Source organism: Rana temporaria, chromosome 7 (genome assembly GCF_905171775.1).
Source record: "Rana temporaria chromosome 7, aRanTem1.1, whole genome shotgun sequence".
Classification (NCBI taxonomy): Eukaryota; Metazoa; Chordata; class Amphibia; order Anura; family Ranidae; genus Rana; species Rana temporaria.
The window spans coordinates 127,973,145-127,995,421 of NC_053495.1; the positions used below are offsets into that span (position 1 = coordinate 127,973,145).

Below are 22,277 nucleotides of genomic sequence, written 5' to 3' on the forward strand. Positions count from 1 at the left end.
GGGGGGGCGGGGTGTCAAATAGCTGGAAGAAATCTAAAAGTCTATTCCAAACTAGCAAATCTTGGCTGTAGTTCGACTTTACACTATATGAAGTTTCTGGACTGCATGACAATTCTTGTAATCTCATCCTGGATAAAGACTATACAAGGGAAAGACAGAAAGTACACATGCAGCAATTTGGAAAGGGATACATCCTTGAGATAAATGTGAACATTGATCACACAGCTAATCAGTGTGTTCTGCTATGCACGTTTCAGACAGGAGAAAGATGAGCCATTTATTACGTACAGTACTAAAGCAAACCAGAAATTCTGTGCTAAATCCCAAACCAAAAAGGTCATATTTTGGAGCTTACCAATTAGATGTGGTTGCTGCATTCGTTTTTCTTCTCCGTTTCACCTGCTTATCTTTATTAAACACACACACACACACACACACACACACACACACACACACACACACACACACACACACACACACACACACACACACTCTTTCAAAAGGTTTACACACTTTTTTATATTTAAATAGTGATAATAAAAGTGTGGAATCTTTTTGGGGCTCAGGCAAGTATTAGGGGGACTGCTGCACCGACAAGGATTTTTACCTTCAAGCATAGAATACGTGAAGGTAAAAAACATTGAGCCTATATAACCAATGATAATTTCTCTTTTTTTTTTTTTACAAAGATGAACCTATTATTTTTAACTAGTAGCCTGCAAAGCATTGCATCCACGATCAGCAGATCTATGTGCAATACAGGACTCCTGCAGACTGTCAGTGTAAGGCGTCTGCTTACACCTTGTACTGGCGGGCAGTTACACTAACAGTGTGAACTACCTAGAGCTCTCAACAGCACCATGGAAGTTCACTGAGAACTACAAGCTGACAGATGCAAAGTCTGTCTGTACTTGCAGTTATCACATTGACAGAACTCTGTAAATGTGGAGGGGGGGGGGTAAAAGTGCAGATTAACCAAATTGTCTCCTGGCCACCTGTGTGGAAGGAACCTTACTGCTTGTTAGGATTTTATTCAATGAAGCTTTAATCGGTTTCTGCAATGACAACATTCTATGAATGGATGGGCAGATGAATATAAGGTCTGCCTCTTCAACTGATGGAGAACTTTTCATTTTGGGAACCGATAGTAAAGCTTCTATAAATGGAGTTGTGGGTGGGTAAAAAGGGCAGGCATAGTGGGCATATTTTGACAAGCGCCCATGATAGATGAAGTTGCTCATATTAACCCCTGTATCACCAGTTGCAGGGGAATCTGGGGGGCAGAGGATGGAAGATGTCAAGAAATAGAGTAGGTTTGAGCACATGGAACACATATCATTCATGCAAGTACCTGTCCTAGTGCTAAATTTTAAAGAAATACAAATAAACTCCTAAAATTTCAGCTTTAATGCCCATAATATGAGCTCAAGTGCATTTTAGGGGGAGGTTACACTAGGATTTATGTACTGTGCCTGAGCACATTTGATCCCCAAAATCCAGTTCCTATGTGATCACTCCAAACTGTGCTCAGGCATGGTTCAGCATTCTACACCTTGGCCCGCTTAAAAAAAGAGGTAGTCTCAGCCATGGTTCATTTGGTCTCCAGTACGGTGTGTAAAAGTGTTATTACTAACCCTGCCCGAGCGCAGAACTCATGGATCACTGTGCACTCATGAAGCATGGATCACTGTAGTCTGGCATGTGATGACGTAAGCATGATTGGCCCGGAACAATGTGAACGCAGACCAGCAGGAAGGGAGGTTGGGGGGGGGGGCGCAGCGCAATCATACGCAGACACAGTACAAGGCAACTGTAACTAGTGTAAGCATAGCCTTAAGGTGGATGTAAACCATCTCCTATACCCAGTGAAGTGAACTGAGGTGGATATGCAGATATGCATGTAAAACTTATGTAGGGAGTATGGTTTCATCCCCGTGATAACAGAGGAACTAAAACAGCAGAAAGACTCTGGACTTTGGAGAGAGATAAGTAAACACTATAGATATAATGTGCCTAGGTCAAATTTCACGAATAGGGTTTACATCCACTTTAATGACTAGTACTTACTGATATTGCATTTTGAACAATTGGCTGTATATTGTGGCATGTTGAGAATTCATCCATAGACTTGTAACATTACATATAGGTCCACTTTGTGTTGCAGGAAAGGTATAGTTAGGAGATTCAAGAAAAGCAATACTTTTCATAGATAGGACTTCAGAGAGACGATCAGATTAAACAGACCACCAAAAAAAAAAAGTTATTGCCCAAAGAGAGTATTAAACTTTATTATTTGCTATATAAAAAAGTCAAAGCAATTCCTCCATCGTCCTTATAAATAAACCTCATTGTACTGTCACTAATCAAAGTGTAATTTACAATTCCAAGCAGGAAGAATATACCGACATAATCTGACAGCTGTGACCAAAAGGTATTAAGACTTTGTTCAGGTTCAGTAATGAATAAGTCTTTGACCATTCACCCAGAGAAGAGACAAAACACTAGGACTCTCAGTTCTTTCCTTTGTGTCATGTGGCCATTGTGCTGTGTGAGCAACCCGGAGTATGAACTCAGATTACTGGAGTGCGACACATGCTGTAATGCTCCGCTTCTGAGATAGACCAAAATAGGGGTCCATTTATTATAACATCTTAAAGTATTGTAAGGTCTTACATTAACAAGCAAAAGGGTAGGCCACATGATCTTGTTGTGGATGGAAGCCCAGAAATCGTACATCGTGTGTCAGAGTCCCTTCATAGCAATTACATTAATCCCTCTGTTGAGAACGGCTTAGAGAACCATACACAGCAGTCAGCACAAGTACTGTATATGTAATCTTTGACTACTTTGAGATTATGTAGCAAATGAACGGAGAATATCCCTTATGCGCCACAGACCGCAAACCTGCGGGAGGGATCTTTGGACCGGCTCATTAAGAAGGAAAACGCAGCAATGAGGTGAGCCGCTTTAAAATTTCAGTATAAATTAAAAATAGCTTCCAAAATTAAAAAGGTGAACAAACAATGTCTGTAATGTGACTTTTTCCACCTTCAAAAACCTCTATCCTTGTTACACTTGTTGGGTTTATTAGAGTTCAGTTTTCAACTGTTAGTCACAGTGAGGTCATCATGATGAAATACAAGGAAAGCTACCAGGATGTACACAGTGTAAGGACACAGGAAGTATTGGAGTCACTATCACGAGTCCGCTTATGCTTACTTGGGCTTTTGTAAACACTTTTCTCCTGGCAGGAGAAAAAAAAAAAAAAATCGGCTTAAAAAAAAAACAAACACACACACACACAACACACCGCATTTTTGCAAAAGCGTTTAGGGGCGGGTTATATGTTTTATTGGCCAGAGTTTTCACTTATTCTGGCCACTAAAAAAAAGAAAGTAATAAATGCAAAAAAAAAAAAAAAAAATTGCAGTTAAAAGCCTGCAAAGCATTGCACCAGCAATTGGATTCCTGATGCCATGCAGGTCTCCAACAGACGGTCAGTGTAAACCAGGGCTCAACAAATCCCAGGCGCCAGGTCGCCATTGGTGATTAGAAATTGCATCCTGGTGCCTGGGCTTCAGTCAGCTGTCCACATCCACCTCCCACTTGCAGACCACACTATAGCTGAAAGATGGCTACAGTGCCGTCGCCCCAAACTGAGGCATCGTTTGTGATCGCTGTATTTTTTGGACACAGCGGATCAAAAATCAAGGTAAAAAGGTCCAATCAATCACAGCGAACCTCTACCATGTGATCAGCTATGATTGGACATGGCTTATCACATTTAAACAAATGCCGGTTATCTGCATTTCCTTTCCTCTGCGCTGTCACAGCGGAAAGGAAAGCAGATAACTGGCTATCCTGTGACAGGGGAAATTTACACGGATTATCAGCGCCCAGATTGTCAGTGCAACCCCATCAGCGACCATGAATGCCGCCTATCAGCGGCCATCAGTGCCGCATCACCGACCATCAGTGAGGAAGAAATAAATTACTTGTGGTGATTAAATACCATCAAAAGAAAGCTCTATTTGTGTGGGGTACAGTGTTGCATGACCATGAAATTGTTAAAGTGTGACAGTGCTGAAAGCTTAAAAATTTGCCTGGGCAGAAAGGAGGTGAAAGCGCACAGTAGGCAACTGGTTAAAAAAACACTGGCTCCTAGATTCAAGACAACATTTTTCAAGCCCTGATGCAAGTGGTTTGGCCGTTCATTGTATTGGCAGGTAGTTTCACATTGACAGGAACTGATGCCACAAAGGATGTAGGTACTTGCTGTTCATTCATAGAACTCTGAATGAGTGATGTGGCTGTGTGAGCCATGCCCCACATGGCCTAGCTCTTTTCCGTGACAGTTGGTATGGGGAACTTCTCCCTGTACTGCTGTCCCAGAGGGCTTAGATCGCAGAGCCACTGTAGAAGCATGTTCGACACGAAAAACAGGTGGAACATGCAACGTGTTCCCGAAGCTGAACTTATCCTTTAAGCGCATTTATACATGTTTACACGCATTTAGCAGTTTTCTCATTTTTTTTTCAGCCAAAACGCTACTCTTTTGAACACAGAAGTGATGGTGTACTTTCTGCCTCTAAACTCCTGTAAAACAATTTATGTGCTTAGACACATAGATTAACGTAAAGGCATTTAAAGGCAGGAGAAAAAAACAAACAAAAAAAAAAAAAACACACCACGTCAAATGTCCGTTTTTGAGTTGAAGTGTGCACAAGGCCTCATTAAACTGTGGGAAATGTAAAAATTGGCCCACTTAAAACAGCAGGGAGCATTTTGGAATTATTTTCAGCAATCCAAAACACTGAATGGATATCAGAAAGGCAAGCAGCACTTCAATGCAAATTATCTGAAAGCTTAGATGAGATTATGAAAGGCTCCCGTCTGGAACTAGTGAGCACACATAAGCGGATGGAAATGGACGCACATGTTTACATCCTTCCGCCCCTCTAAACTTCAGCTTCCATTTAATACCGACAGGCAGATTTTCTCAGAACGGCCATGCGAAAGGGATCCAAAGATAGACAAACTGGACAATAGGAATGTGCAGTAAATAGGAAGGGCTTGGAAATTGTATTTTTGTTTACAGGAAGTGCAGAAGCTTTGCTGTCAAGAAGACCTGAGATTTGGTCACTAGAGGACAGTTTTGGTGCAGGGACCTCTGGGTTCCTGCCCTTCAAATACCTGCAGTAATTGGCTCCCTTTATCCCAGAACAAAGTTTCTTTAAGGAATTTGAAGCAATCAGTTAAATAAACTAACATTTATATGTTGGCTGTTTTACCTGTGAAAGGATTTGTATGTCTGCCCATCCAGTCCTGCGATTACTACAGCTCTGCCACACAGGACACCCTTGTCTGACAGGGGCAGGAGACCCATTTCTTTTGCTACTGAAGTTAAAATGGACCTTGCACTTTTCGCAAGGTCAGATTAATTAGTACAAGCTCCTCCCCCCCCCCCTCCCCCATCTTAAACCACTCCCAGAGAAGAAGAGAAAAAAAACAAACACACACACACACACACACACATGGGGGAGGGGGTTGAAATTTAAAAAATAATGACCTCTCCACCATCTTCCAAGCTGCATGGCGTGACATCAGCATCCTTCTGGCGATATCCCAGGGAATGCTGGTTACCCAAACTCTTGCAAGATGCCACAGTACCCAGCATTTCCTGGGATCTTGCCCAAAGGATGCCAACATCACCTAGGTGCCACAGAGAAGGGAAGTTTATTAATTAACTTTTCACCACTCGCAGGTCTTCTCCCTCCCTCAGCCTGCGACTAGGCAGTTTAAGAACACCATTGAGCTAATCTGTCACTTTGCTCTCTCCTCCTTTCTACATGCCGCTCCTCACTAAATGAGCACTGCTGCACAACCGATTGGCTTTGTGATGCGTTTCCCACTCCCAGCCTGAGCTCTTCTGTAAGGATTTGTGAATGATTGTTGTAAAAATTGTGCTGCAGACTAGTAAAAATCTAGCTTGATAAGCGGATGCCAAGGAGAATTAAGCTTGGCGCGCGCACAGTTTTTTTTGTTTAACCCAGCGGGCTGAATAAAAAAAAACCTGACAGATAGCCATACCAACACAAGCAATGGTGGTGCAGCGATCTACCCCGATTTGCCGTTGTATCAGACAGGGCCCCCTTCACCAGAACACACTGACCAATGGCCGCGAGTACCGAATGGCTGCTGGTTTTCCAGCGAGACCATGAGAATGGCTTCTGTTGGACAGGCAGGTGTACACTGTCCAAATATTTGGATCGTGTGTACCCAAGCTTAAGGCTACACCTAACCATGCATGCAATGATAGTCATTTTGCACAAACCTAGCATATGGTGTTTGTTGCCTGGCAAGCACTCTTACCCACTTACTTCCATACGCAGGGGAAAATGATCGGAAATAAGCATGCAGATAACATCTAGCATTTCTAATTTGCATACTGTCCTAGATCAGTAATGAAGTCAGTGCCTCAGCATAACAGCCAGCTAGTATTTTCTTGAACAGCTCATGTATTCCTCGTAACAGGTTAAATTTAGAAGGTGCAATCTAAACAGCTTGGGCAATACAAACTATGCAAAAGCATTTGTCTAAAAAGGTATTTCAATAATTATTTTGTCATGTATCAGTTCTTAAAGTGCACTAAACCCCCCCCCCCCCCCCCCCAACAAAGAAAAAAGGGGGGGACCTACTTAATATTAGGTGGGTGCTCATGTTATGGCTAATCTCTGTATTTACAGACTAAAATAGAGCAAATAAGTTCATTAGAGTTTACATACACCGAGTAAACCATATGAACACATGCAGACCCCAATCCTTCCTACCACTACCATCTCTTAACATTTTATTTTTCCGAATAATTTTTATTGAAATGTTTTTTTTTTTTTGTATTTCAAAAAACACTCAAAAGTGCATATATAAAAACGCCAGGTACAGAAAGACAAACTGCAACATTTTGTTTACACATATTGCAAGGTAGGCATACAATATATAGGGATATAAATCTGTTCCTATAAACATCAGATATTGGTGTGGAAGACTTTGCCTATATATATATATATATCTATCTCTCTATCTCATAGGCATTTACCTTGCCAAACAACTAACCAAACAGAAAAAAAAAAAAAAATGGGTAATGTGTATACACAGTACAATGCTCCACCAGCACATAGTGATATACATTTGACAACAATCTCCACTCCTCACTCCTGCCCTATATCACGTAATCCTATGCAACATATATACTGGCGAGAATAGGCTTTACTCCCCAAGTAACATTGCAGTAGCCCGAGTGAGAAAAGTGATAGAGGAGCTAAACCCAATACCGCAAACCATGGCTCCCAAAGTATAAGAATTTATTATGGTTACCCATGCATTGGTACACCTGCAGCTCCTTCAACAATGTGGCACTAACTTGCATATGCCAGTCTTCAAACATAGGGGAACTAGGAGAAAACCTATTTCATAGCAATCGTTTTTCTGGCGATAAACAATAATCCGATTCCTACCGTTTGTCATATTTCTGAACGGTCTGTCTGCTTCTGTTCTTCTTAGAACTTCCTCTTTCTCCGGAGGTTTGGAGACTAAACGACGACTCCGTAAAACACGACAATCGTCTTCAGACATGGTCTAGAAAAATTATGCAAATTTTGTTTTAAATAATTATGTAAGGGAAATCAAAATGTCAAATTTATATGAAGAACATATGCTTTCAATAGTTAAAATATACATATTCATGTTAAAGATGACAAGAAATGCAATACTTCTCAGAACACATAGAAGCCCGGGCTAGACGGAAAGGTGAACGCTTGTTTGGTCATGTGTTCAATACAGGATGTTGTTCGGTGTTATTCCCAGCTTTCTGGCAGCCGCCTTCTGGCCAGTGTCAAGGATCTGCAAACTAACATCTGCAGGTTGGAACACAGCCACAGCAAGGATTCTACACCTTGTATTAGAACCAGAAAGATCTTTCCACACGTAGAACATGCTATACCCAGATTAACACAAAATGACTGGACTGCATCCAGCAGGGAGCTTAAGAAAAAAAAACGATAGCCAGAAGGAATGATATTTACCATGGTGCAAAGAGCAATATACTGCCCTGTAAACCCTTGGACCCCTTTCACACTGGGTCGTTTTGCAGACGTGTTGCGCTAATAAAAATGCCATAAAACAATTTTGTAGACGCTACAACTTTTGCGCAAACCAAACGCTTATTGCGATTTTTTTTACCAAAAATATGTTGAAGAATATGTGTCAGCCTAAACTGAGGAACACACATATATATTTTTTTTTTTGGGGGGGGGGGGGGATTATTATAGCAAAAAAAAAAAAAATTGCTTTTTTTTTTTAATTGTCGCTTTGTTTATGGCGCAATTGTTAAAGTGATGCAGTGCTGAATCGCAAAAAGTGCTCTGGTCTTTTGGCCAGCCAAATGGTCCAGGGCTGAAGTGGTTAACCAATACCATAACTTTTATAACAAACAAATCCGTATGATTTATATATCTCTCTCCCCACTTTTTTTACCCCAAACACTTTAAATAGTTCTCCCATTTCAGGGAACCCCTGCTCAAAACAGATTAATCAGCGGGAAGAATGCCACATTTACAGTTGTGGCAAGAACGCCACCCATCCAGATAACTATAAAAAAAAAACAAAAAAAAAACAAAAAAACACAAACACATATTGCTGCAATTCCACTAGCTTTGGTAAGCGACGTTGGCCTTAGAACCATACAAGCATCATCAGATCAGAGGCTGTTCAGCCACAGCTCAATGAACCCCTAGCAAACTATGGAGAAACCCTTGTTTAGAATGGCTGTTATAGACAAACGAGAAACACTTTCTTGGTGCGTTTCCAGCCAGACCATCCTGGTCTATCAGATTACCGCTACCCATCAGATTGTGTAATGGAAGTGACTTTTGACCAAAAATACTTACTGCACATGCACCAAGCGTTCCTAGGCGCTATGCGTTCCAAACACTTCATGGACGTTTCATTTTAAAGCCTATAGCCACACACACACACACACACACACACCATCAGTTTTCCTGCAGGTTTTTCTCTTCAGGTTTACCAAAGCCATCTAATATGAGGTCAAACCTCAAGAGTTTCAATTCGTATGCAATCAGGCAGGCCCATGCACTACATGGTTTTGGTAAACCTGAAGAGAAAAACCTGCAGGAAAACTGATAGTGTGTATGGGGCTTAAAGGGTTAGCTTTGAGCAGTGCAGGGGTGTACCAAAATGGCCTCCGCCACTTTCCCACTTTCCTACGCATCGAGGCCTACAGGTAACTGACTGCGTTTTGTACTTTTTTTGTACTTTTAAGAATTTTAATAAATAAATAAATAAATAAATAAATAGTGTAGCGTCAGAGTCAGCGACCCATCAGAATTGGTAACGGAAGCCATCTTGCTACACCCCACACTCCTCCATTAGTAAGGATACACTAAGAAGGGGGAAAGCAGACATCTTGTTACACCCATCGGTCTTTTGCAGCTTACACTTATTTTTAACAGGAAAGTGAGCTTATATAGTGAAATACAGTACTTAAAACTCTGTGTGACTGGTTAGATGTTGAATTTTAAAAAGCAGCAAACTTCTGTCAGATTAGCAAACCTGTGAGATGAGCAGGCTTGCCGCCGCTTTTAAGGCTCCGTGTAGCCTATGGAGAAGTGTGGGATATAGAAAGATGGCGGCGACGGAACGTCACTTCCATTACAAATTCTGATGGGTCGCCATACCTGAAAAAACAGCGGCACCCAGCTTCTTTCAAAATGTATCAAAACAGCATCACAGATGTCATACTATATATTTAGACACGCTCACTTTATTGCTAAAATTACTCTGAAATTCAAGACGTAACTGGGTGTAGCAAGATGTCCTTTCAGATTACCGCTACCCATCAGATCATAAAGTGTTTGGAACGCATAGCGCATGTGCAGCAAGCATTTTTTTGTTGGAAAGTCGCTTTCGTTACACAAGCTGGTAGAACACCGCTTCCCAGGTAGGGAAGCATGCCCTCATAACTTCACCAGTTACTAACAAGCATTTAACCTTTGCAGTTGGGGGGGCAATTCATAGGGTGCTTTAAAAAAAAAAAATCTCCATTTCCACAACTTGTTCATATTGCTCAGTAGACTACAATAATAGACTAGCAGGAAAAGCAGTTGCAGTAATCCAGTTCGTTAATGTAATCCATTTGATGCCATTGTGAAAGCAGTTTACAAGCCGGGGAGCTTCAAGTGGACAAGGGGCACAGTTCATAGGTGACAGGAACACCGATGTAGAGATACAAGTGAAAAATTAGTTCCGTTTTATCATTTTACTGTTCTTATTTCTAAGCATGTGATCTCATACATGGCAATAATGCAGTTAAGTACTTGCATATTGTCCTATTAATTGCTAGAGTAATGCAATTACTCTCTGGGCAGAGGTGGAGGTGCAATCTTAGTGACACTATACAACATTTTTTGGAGTGTGATAATCTAATCTAGCAGATAAATGTCAGTATTTATGTGGGTACACAACTACTGACTGTCAGAGCAAATGTCATATCGACCTATACGAGGGACCCATTATCAGTCTGATAACTGCTCAGTAAAATAGGTTCACCCTGGGGACATGCTATCATTTGATCGCCTCTCAAGGTTTACAATAAACCATAAACTTCCAGTGAATGCAGAGTGCTGTGACAAATAGGTAGGTGCCTGTACAGAAAACAGACTATACTGAAAAAAATTCATTTTGGTGAGTAGGTCTGCATGTTTTTAAATTGTAATCTCCAACAAGCAGAGCCCTCCAATTCCTCCTGTATTGAATTGTAACTGTACCGTTTGCCCTCATGTTGTAAAGTGCTGCGCAAAATGTTGGCGCTATATTAATCCAGTATAATAATGTAAAAAACACACTGCTGGAGGTCCATTAGGCCTGGTTCACACAGTGCGTTTTTTAGTGCATTTGACATGCAGGAATGCTCCACAATTGATTTAACTTTTTTTATAGATCCTGTACAAATCTATGCAATTTCCTGCAATATGTTTTTGGAAACTTTATTTCAAACAGGGATGTGCAATTCTGACCCCACAGACGTCAATGGGAGCGCATGAAAAAAAAAAAAAAAAAAAAAAAAAAAAAAAAAAAAAAAAAAAGCATGGTTTCCGGTTTTGAAGATGCATCAAAAATTATCGTCCGCAAATAAGGTTTTCAGCCTAAAAAAAAAAAAAAAAAAAAAAAAGGGGGGGCCCCCCAATAATGGCTGCAGAAGATTTTGCCTTGCTTATAGTGCATTTTTCATAGGTCATGGGACAAAAAAAAATAAATAATGCAACAAGGGGGTGCGTTTTTGATGCGTTCATTCTGCATTTGCAACGCATTTCAATGGAAAGATGATTTTTTTTGGTGCAGTTTGCCAAATGTGCACCAAAAATGCATCAAGCAGGATTTTTAACACCTGCCTGGAGTTTGCATGTTCTCCCTGTGCCTGCGTGGGTTTCCTCTTACACTCCAAAGACATGCCGATAGGTTAATTGGCTTCTGCCTAAATTGGCCCTAGTATATGAATGTGGGTTAGGGACCTTAGATTGTAAGCTCCTTGAGGGTAGGGACTGATGTGAATGTACACTGTATATGTAAAGTGCTGCGGAAATTTACAACGCTATACAAGTACCTAAATAATAATGAATGAATGAATGAATGAAAAAATTTATATAGCGCGGCACATGCGAACTGAATCGCCTCTGGGCGCTTGTTAATAATATTATATATAAAAAAAAAAAAAGAAAAAAAAAAGAAAAAAAAAAAGTCAAGCTGTGTAAACCGGTATCAAATATATGTCAACTCTAAAAACTACATGCGCTTGCAAAAGTGGTATGAAATTATTGTGCCCAAAATTGCCCATATGTGACACTTTAATCCTTTTGCTGCCAGAGTCGTTTTTGCACACATCTTAAAAAATCATTTTAGGCCTGAAGATTACACAAAACCCAATATTATTTATTTTCTGAAAGCAGACACACTAGAGAATAAAATAGTGGTAGTTGCAATTTATGTCACACGATTTTAACGCAAAGGTCTAGGAAACGCATTTCCCATGATGCTCATGCAGTGTAGTTGAGCATCATGGGAAATACAGTTCCAAAACATATGGGGTGCCAAGTTTTGCCATCACTGCCCTATAGGTATCAGTTTAGTGTTAGAGGTGGTCTGGTGATGGAATTGCTCGCATACGTGGCGATATGCAACAACATGTGCATCGTAAATCAACGCTTTCACGCGTAGGCGCTCCGACGCATGCGTTTACATTCGAGCATATATGTGAGGGGGCCCTCAAGCATTTTTTTTTCTTAAACTCCCACCCCCCTATCACATAGGGGACAAAAAGTCCCCTACGTGATGATTTTTAGGTGAAAGGTCCTCTTTATTGGAATATGCAGGGTCTAAAACTCTCTAAGACCCTGTACTACACTGAATGTTTTGCAATGCAGATTGCTTTGCAAAACATCCTCTCTCGGCAAAGTGAGCCAGGGACACAGACGTCAGACGCTTTCCGGGTCACGAGAAGGGGAGAATGTGTGTCTGCTCTTCTCCACCCGCCATGGAGATCACAGGACCGCCGATGGGCAAGTGGAGCATGGTACCGCTACCAGGGGTGTGTGAGAGTGATCGTGTGGCAGCCGAGCCACACAAATGCTCTCACCTGACAGGCAGGAGTCTGCCTGTCAGTTAACACAATCGGACCGCACGGCGAAAAGGGTGAACGTGTTTGTTACCCTACAAAAAAAAAGAAGAGGGAACCCTGTTCCGTGAAAGCATGAATAACAGCATGGTGCTTGTGCAGTGTAATCTGGTCCCTTGTATCATGATACCTGATTGATCCTGCCTAGTTCTGCCCTTCCCTCTGTAAACTGACCACAGTTTATCATGGCTGCTGAGCCCCAACACAGTTGTCAGTTTACGTGCCTCCATCATCTGCTGCTATCCCCCCCCCCCGCATGTCAGGGGTGTGTGTGTGTGTGTGTGTGTGTGTGTGTGTGTGTGTGTGTGTGTGTGTGTGTGTGTGTGTGTGTGTGTGTGTGTCCCCTTTCCCTCACCTTCAAGCACCATTCTGAGCAGTATAAAAAAAAAAAAAAAAAAAAAAAAAAGAAATAAAAAAAATGTACTTCTCACAATCACTGCCAGCCCCTCTTCTAGGAGAACATGTACTATACAGCGTATGTCGTTTTTTAAAATTCATCTTCTAACAGAACGGAGAATGGAGTGGGGAAGCATGCTTAGAATCTGAACAATTTGATGCTTCACCAAAAGTGCGTCAACACTAGGCTTGACACTAGGCTTTCCATTACATTCAATGGTGTCCGTTCACAACCAAGTAGTGTTAATTGAAGCTCGCCGCTCAAAAAAAATACATGAGCTTCTTTTGGGGTAGAGTCGAGTGTATTGGCCCAATGAACTTTATTGGGAGCACCTAAAAACCACACATTCAGGAATTTTCTTTCCTGGTAACTAGCTTTTCACTTGGTCAAAATATTATATTACAAAAAAAAAAAAAAAAAAAAGCCTGAAACACGCGCAAAAGTGCTCAAGAACACCTTTAGAAATGCTCAAAATAAGCCAGAAAAAACTGCCGGCTCAAGTGTAAATGGGGCTTACATACCCAGCAGAAAAAATGTAAACAAATACTCAAATGCTATAGTGGCTAGGAATTTGTTTACATGCTGCCGCTGCTGTATTAGTTGCCAGTGGCGGCCCGTCCATTAGGGGCGCCCTGGCGCTGCCCCTCTCTCCCCTCCCCCTATAAGCAATAAATAGATTTATCTACAAATGCCGCGGCCACCCCCTATTTGCTTGTCCGGCCCCTTTAAAGGTTCATTTTTTTTTTTTTAAGCACCCGATTAGAACCAGAGGGTGGGCAAGAGTTGCAGAGATTGCGAAAGGAGCCCACCCAGATGTGTTACAAAGAATGAATATTTTCTGTTGAAACACTGATCCTCAATACGGCCAGTCAGAAGCAAGTGCGAGACCCGTTTTGCGATTGGCCAAAAAAAAAAAAAAAAAAAAGGAGAGGAGCAGACTCCCGATTGGCCACTGAGGAGGAGGGAAAAAAAAGGAAGCCGCCTTCGTCGTGGAGGTCTGGAGAACGGGAGGCTGCCACCGAGCAGGGGAAGCTGCCGGTGATGGGGTAAGTGCTACTAACTGACCGGGTGGGGCGTAAGAAATAAAAAGGCATCGGTCATCACATACCTCCTCCTGAAAATGTCAATTGACTGATACTTTAAACTGCACAGCCAAAAGAAGCATACCACCAGTGAAGACATTTGTTTCCGGTCAGTGTTTAGCTAAACTGGGGGAAATCTGCAAATCATGCAGGATTTCACTTCATTTTTTGAGAGAGTTTTGTTTTCTTAAAAAGGAGGAACCAACAAAGCATTATATTTGTCAGAAGAGATAGTAAAAATGTCAGCCAGTTACTACAGCTCCTTAAAGTGATTGTACAAGGTTTTTTTTTTTTTTATAACAACATTTTATACTTGTAACTGCACAGAGCAGCTACAAGTCACAGTGCTGGATAGAGATCAAGCTTCAGTAAGTATTTAAAAACAAGTCTCTCTACGGTCAATGGTTCAGGCGCATAAAATTGTTAGAAGGATAAAAGCAAAGTACTTGGGTCTGTATATATATCTTTTAATACCAATACTGCGTTTCCAAAGATAGGAGTTTACTTATTGTAAAAACATTGGTTACTTTTGTTATATTCTCACCTTCTCCTGACTTATATGCCTCTCAAGTCCATTTGAGCCTAAACTGTCATGCATTGATCCAGCTCCCGCCAGATGATTTGAATAAGCCAATCTTTCACATTTAATCCATTCTCCCGCTTGATTTACCAGCTTCCAGTAGCCGGTATAAAAGACAACTTTGCACCATCATTTGGTATACTTGACAAAGGAGGCGAGGCCTCCGAAACGCATTGTACACTTTCTCTCACATCCTCGTGGCTTGCTGCTCTGCCCCAGAGGGACACACCGCTACCTTCCCCCACTCCCCCAGGGGCTCCGGCACTCTGTGCATGACAGCCAATCCTGCCGGCCAGAGCTCTCTCACTCGACACAGCAATCTGTTTCCAAGATGTAAGTGTTTAATTGTTGTTTTTAAGTAAATTACTTTTGCAGGGACATTTTTTAACATGGTTTCCTCATTTTCACATCAATGCTTTTTTTGTGCCTTTGTGTTTTTGGTAAGGGTCCGGAACTTATACCCCCCCCCCCCCCCCGCAAAAAGCAGCGTTTTGCATGTAATAGAATTCAATGGACCCGCATCCAAAACGCAAGTACAGTACTGTGTTTTTACCACGATTTGCGTTTTTTTTTACCTGTTTATAGCTGGTTGTTAAAGGAAATGAAAAAAAAAAAAAAAAAAGTGTCAAACGCAGCAAGCTCCGCAAAAACGCTCAAAAGCAACATGCATAGGTGTGAATCAAGCCCAATAGAGAGAATGCTTGAAGGAAAAAAATAAAAAAATCTTCATTCTTTAGAACCCCTTTAAAAGAGAAGTATGGCCGTCTCCATGGGGAGAACACAGCGATTATTGCTAGTGGCTAGAACATGGTTCAAATCAAGTATGGCTGACTTTATAGTGGAACTGTAGCATGGGGAAAAGTCATGTGTCACTCTTGCCATCATGTACAAATATACACAGTAAGAAAAACTTACTATACGTGCCGTTTAAAGTCAGTCTTTGGACAGCTTTGTGAAATCTGGAATAAACAAAAATGAAATCATTCAAATCAACTAATCTAATCCTAACAAACGGTTTCCCCATACACAAACAAGAAAGAATTTAGACAGTCTCAGCCATCAAATATTTACCTACAGCTTTTTTTTTTAAGTTTTAAGCCTCATGCACACTGGATGTTTCGCTCGTTAAATATTTTAGCCCATCACAGACTTTAATAGGCTGCAAGACGCTGTGCTGGACACTTTATCCAAGCCTCCCTGGCGTGCAAAACTGACAGAATGTGACCATGTATAAAATATCCATACCTTTACATTTCTCTTTAAGTAGTGGTCACTGGAACTATCCTGTAACAGCGACAACTCTAAAATTTAGATTGTTTTTTTCAGTTCCAGTCCTGGTGACTATCAGCCCAATGGGGACACAAACCAACAACCAAAAAAAAAAAAAAAAGTCCTAATCCTAGACCACACTACCAAAAATGTTAAAAGAAAGTTTGGTTTTCAGATATACCTTAACCCTATCATGTTTTCAAAGTTTTATTCAGCAACAGTTTAATAGATCAATGAGGACAGGTTTGGGGGAAGATGTTGATCTAGAGACAGAACCACTGAAGGAAGTGAGCACTTCTAACACATACTGAACACCATCTGCTCAGAGCTGTCACTTATCTGACACTTTGACACAGAGGAAATGAGACTCCACTATTTGAAGCCAATCTGCTAAGAAAAACATTCAAAACAAGAAGTGATCTCCTTCATGCTGAAAGCTTCCCAGAAGTCTGCAACATTTAGGGCTCATGCGCTTTACATAATGGGCGTTTACCAGAATACATCTGTACCTGGTCACTAAATTGTACAAGTGGCTGTACGTGAGCATCTCTGACCCTAAACACAGAGATACGGCTGATATTTTCAGTATAAAGATTTGGTTTCAAATATACATTTGCGTGACAATTTAAAACAGTTTATTGGTATTAAAAGGTAAAAAAAAAAATCCTAAATAGCTTCCTTTACCTTAGTGCAGTCCTCCTTCATTACCTCATCCTTCCAGTCTGCTTTTAAAATGTCCTTATTTCTTCTGAGAAATCCTTTCTCCTCCTGTTCTTCTGTCTAACTTCACACAATGATGTGAGGCTTTCTCCCTGGTGTGGAGTGTCGTGCTCGCCCCCTCCCTTGGACTACTGGAGAGTCAGGAAGCTCTCTGCATTGCAGATAGAGAAAGGAGCTGTGTGTTTCCTGACTCTCCTGTAGTCCAAGGGAGGGGGCGAGCATGACACTCCACACCAGGGAGAAAGCCTTGCATTACTGTGTGGAGTTAAAGACAGAAGAACAGGAAGTGAGGATTTCTCAGAAGAAATAAGGACATTTAAATGCAAAAATCGAAGGATGAGGTAAGTGAAGAAGGACTGCACTAAGGTAAAGGAAGCTATTTAGGGGGGGGGGGGAGAAATTGTACCTCTACAACCCCTTTAATCATTTAGCCTAGGTTCACACTGCTGCGAATTCAAAATCGCGGTAAAATGCGAGATTTTACCGCCGTGATTTTGCCGCGATTTCGGCCGCAATTTAATGTAAATCGCGGCCCGAAATCGCAAAAAGTAGTACAGGAACTACTTTTTGAAATCGTAGATGCGGCGTCGCACTGATTAGGACAGTGCCATTGCCGACAATTGCTGCCGATTTGAGATGCGGTTTGACATGTCAAATCGCATCTCAAATCGTTCCAAATCGTACCCAGTGTGAACCAGGGCTTATTCTTACTCCGTGAGCCAAAGGCTGTTTTTTTATGGGGGGGGGGGGGGGAAACATGTGACCAATAGCAGAGCACTAGAAGCCCTCCCTGTTTGTTTGCCTGCAGACTGGTTATGAAAGAGCTGGGTCATGTAACATCCGTAAATCAATTGGGAAAGAAGGTAATTTATTTAAACAAAATAATTATGGTGCTCCATATACAGATATAGAAGAGACAACATAAATGAAACAGTGTGTGTGTGTGTGTGTGTGTGTGTGTGTGTGTGTGTGTGTGTGTGTGTGTGTGTGTGTGTGTGTGTGTGTGTGTGTGTGTGTGTGTGTGTGTGTGTGTATCACTTTAAGCCTGGGATTATGTAGAGATGGATCAAACTCAGAAAACAAAAAAATGAATTTTATATACTGAACTGTCTTCAATCCAAATTGTTGCTTTCCGACTGACGTGTATGGGATAGAAATGCAACTCAGATTCCAGTATTCATGAGCTCCCATAAATATTTGGACAAAAAGCCACATCATACTGTTGTGTAGAGGCAAGTCGTAATTCTAAAGAACGTCATATTTACTTTATGTATTGCCCTGGGAATGTTTTCCATGTATGACTAGATGTGTTAAAGTGGTAGTAAACTCCACTTATTATAAGAATACCTGTAGGTACAAGTTATTAAGGCTTACCTGGAGGTACAGCGAATATCTCCTAAAAATACACCGTTTAGGAGATATTCACTTTTGTAGCAGCCAGTGAAGTCACTGCCGCATGTGCTCTGCGCTCTGAATGGATGGCACACTGAAGTATGCCGTCCATTTAGAGCGCTATGCCACGACAGTGATTCCCTGCACATGTCTGGGAGTGACGTCATTACGGCCCAGCCTTTCAAATGGCCGGAGAGCATGAACCCGGAAGACCAGGTAAAAAAAAAAAAAAAATAAATGGAGGTGCCAACAGCAGTTACAGCGCACCACTGGAGGGCTTAGTTTCAAGGTAAGCATGTCATAATGTGCTAGAATGCGGTGCATACTAGCACATTAAGACTAACTGTCTGGGTGCCCCAATTTATTTTCTCTCTTTTGGACTTTAGCAATGCTTTAACTGAAGGTAAGAATTTGCTACGGATCCATTTTTCTGTTTTTCAAAAATTCAGGCTGGGATCACACATGTGCGGTGCGAATTTGAGCTCCGTTTTCACAGCCAATAGACAAAGTAGTTTTTCAAAGTTTCATGTCTGTCTTTGATCAGTATCAGATCAGATTTTGTACTGTTCACAACTGTGCAGTTCAGAAGTGTTCCCATAGAAGTTAATGGGCCTGAATTTGCACCCACACTGCCTAGAAAACACACTTTTTTGGGCAATGCGAATGCACCACAGATATGTGAACCAGTCTCAATCAAATTAATGTATTTTAAAATGTCTTGCAAATTGGATGCGGTGTAAGCTGCATCCAATTCGCACAGGTGTGAACCCAGCTTCACTCCCCATAATAGACAAAGAGGTTGATTTACTGAAACGGGAGACTGCAAAATCTGGTGCAGCTCTTAATAAAAACCAATCAGCTTCCAGGTTTTACTGTCAAAGCTTAATTGAACAAACTAAAAGTTAGAAGTCGATTGGCTGTAAAAAATAAAGCAAGGCCTGGAGTCGCATTGCCAGAATCTTGTTTCGTTTTTGCCAAGTATGGGAAATTGGGTGAGTTTATTTATTTTCGGATTTTGTTACTACCACCTAGTGGAGAAGGTTATACAGTCAAGCCACAGTTATTCTGGTGCTGTCCAAGCTAATACCATGTATATAATGTATTCTATATCCAGGACCCCTGCGTGGGCAACACATATTCTTAGATGTATTGTTCCAAAGTTGTTTTGGACGTACTTGTCTTACATATGAAAAAAAAAAAAAGGGGAAGAAGGGGTGAAGGAAGCCAATTGGCTAGCATGCACAGATGCACCAGATTTTGCCCTCTCCAGGTTAAGGAAGTAGGTGCAACCACACACACACACACACACACACACACACACACACTGATTGCCCTTAAAGTAAATATAAAAGGCAAACTCTTTAATTTGGGTTTGAATATAGTAAAAAAAAAAAAAAAAAAAAAACTGTGTCAAAAACAGACAGAGGGTCCAACACACACACACATATATATATATATTTTTTGTGTGTTGGACCCTCTGTCCAGTTTTTTTTATTGCTTCCTATCGAGTCCGATGGGAAACCCAAAAATGTTAAAGAGGAAGTAATGTTGATATGTAATCAACTGGCTGACAGTCAGGTAAACCTGCAAGACAAAGGCATAATGAGCTAGTACGGATAGTATACTAGCTCATATACTTACCGTATTTATCGGCGTATACCACGCACTTTTTTGCCCTGAAAATCAGGGCAAATCGTGGGTGCGCGTTATACGCCGATACCAGCGCCGAGTTTGAATACTGCGCCGACATATACCGAGCGCAGTACACTCGTGTATTGTCGGGCAGTCTCGGGTCCACTCGCGCTGACGTTCTGGACGTACAGGAAGTCAGCGCGAGAGTTGCCGAGCCTGCCCGACGATACACGAGTGTACTGCGCTTTGTATATGTCGGTGCAGTATTCAAAGTCGGCGCGGGAAACGAGCGGGCAGGACGCGGGGACGCCGCTGAAGGATGCTGGACCCGACGAAGAGGACACCCGCAGACGGACGCCGGACCCGACAAGGCCGCCGCGCTAGACACCAAAACTGTAAGTACACCAAGTATTCCACAGGAATTCGGGGCGAGTTTAGGGGTGCGCGCTATACCCCAATAAATACGGTACCTCAGAACGAAGCCCCTGCAGCAGTCCCAGCACACCGCTTTGGCCCGGCAACATGTCTCCCGGAAATTACTTTTCGGACTCTGGCACTGTGATTGGCCAGAGCTGCGAATAACGGTAAGGGCACCTCAGCTGAAGCAACGGTATGAAGAATGCCATTTCTTCAGTGCTGATGAGGTCATCAAATGCCAATACAAGGGATATCTCCTAAACCGTGCAGGTTTAGGAGCTATCCACAGTAGCTACAGGTGAGCCTTATTATAGGCTTACCTGTAGTAAAAAGCGGTTGTAAAGGGTTTACAACCACTTTAATGCATCCTTCTGTCCTGTCATGTTCACCGAGCCGTGCATGCGCAGCTCAGCGAGCATTTACAGCCCCCGATCCGTGCCGCAGTGATGCGACTCCCATGCGCAGGAGTGGCGTCATCGTGACCTGGCCTATTAAGTGGCGGAAGGCATGGGACCTGGAAGGAAGACTGGGCAAAGACAGAAGCGCAGAGAGCCCGCTGGGTCGGTCTCAGCGCTTGGTCGGGGGACACCATATTCCAGGCAAGTCTACCATGATGTACTAATTTGCTGTTATACTAGTACATTATGGCATAACCCATCTTAGAAGAAAAATGTAAGCGGTCACCAGAGAAAGCGGCGAGGAAACATCCTCTGAAGGGGACACCGTTCCCTTGACAACACTACAATAGGAAGTCTGGTAGAGAGCTCTCCTCTCATTTGACGTCTTCACAGGAAGTGCGCCTCTACTCACACCTGAGCGTTCTGTCCTGCAATTCCCCAAAGCATGTCAGCATTAAAAATGATAACCGCCATTATTCTCCACAGGCCCGGTCACACCTGAGCGTTGCGTCGCTTGTTGGGTCAGGCTTCTGTGGAGCAGAACGAACATCTTTCAGCCCCCATAGACTTGAACAGAAGCATGTTTATGTGCAATTTTCAGAGGTGCTTCTACTTTAAAGGCTATGGGGCCAAAAAAAAAATAAAAAAATCACAATTTTGCTTCTGTACTACGAGCTGCGCATACAAATACGCAAAAAAATAAAAAACAAAAAATCCTCCCACCTGAATACATTGGCACAGAAGTGCAGATAGGGGTAGAAATCTCCCCAGTCCCCAGCAGAGACAAAACAGAAAAAAAGAATTTGATGAGTACATTTTTTTCTTTGTACATACATACATATCGTAGAAACAGTATGTGGGGTGTCAGAAATGACAGGAATAGATATTATGGGGTGCCTTTGTTACACATAGTTGTAGTCTACTAGTAGAAGCATGTTGGGAAAAACACAATGGCTGCTGGAGTGCCATCACTCATTCATTCATTCCTAGGACAGGTTATGAGGGGACACACACACATCTATATACATACACACACACATGTCCTGAGGAGGGTGTACCTGGCTGACTGGGGAACCCGGGATATGACGTGTGATGTTTCCTCTCCAGAGACCAGCTCCGGCTCCCTTCTCCTCACGCGAAGCCTCCTGTAGCTTTCCTTAGAACTGACCCATCTCTTCCTGCTCCTCTCTATTAAAGCAATGCCTGTGACTCACCGAGCCGCTCTGCACAGCGCTCCTCCTCTATGGTAACCGGGTAATATGACCAGAATCTGATGGGGCTCCGGTCATCACTGCGCATGTGTCCTCCGAGGACCGGGGGACCGCAGGGACGCATGCGCAGTGCTTGCTCAGGAGTATTACGTGTGCGGCTTGTGATGTAGACATGGGAAGTGCAGTGATGACTGTACTGTACGAGTCAGCTTTTCACACGGAGTTATATACTGAGGGAGATGTAGACTTAAAGCGGATGTGCCATGGGAACAAAATATTAAAAGTCAGCAGCTACAAATACTGCAGCTGCTGACTTTTAATATTAGGACACTTACCTGTCCTGGAGTCCAGCGCCGATCGCAGCAGAGCACGAGCGATCGCTCGTCACTCTGCTGCTCCCCCCGCCATCCACGCTGAGGGAACCAGGAAGTGAA

At 42.3% G+C, this 22,277-nt stretch overlaps 1 protein-coding gene across 1 annotated transcript in view; it reads right to left on the reverse strand.

Annotated features, from left to right (window-relative positions):
* SOAT1 (sterol O-acyltransferase 1) overlaps window positions 1-21,917 on the reverse strand; it is a 61,188-nt gene extending 39,271 nt beyond the window's left edge. Inside the window, exons 1-2 of the mRNA XM_040359961.1 lie at window positions 21,691-21,917; window positions 7,515-7,635 (exon numbers count right to left, since the gene is read on the reverse strand). Of these exons, the coding sequence (XP_040215895.1) occupies window positions 7,515-7,632 (118 nt within the window). The 5' untranslated portion in view covers window positions 7,633-7,635; window positions 21,691-21,917. The remainder of the gene's footprint in view (window positions 1-7,514; window positions 7,636-21,690) is intronic.
* Between the last annotated feature and the right edge of the window lie 360 nt (window positions 21,918-22,277).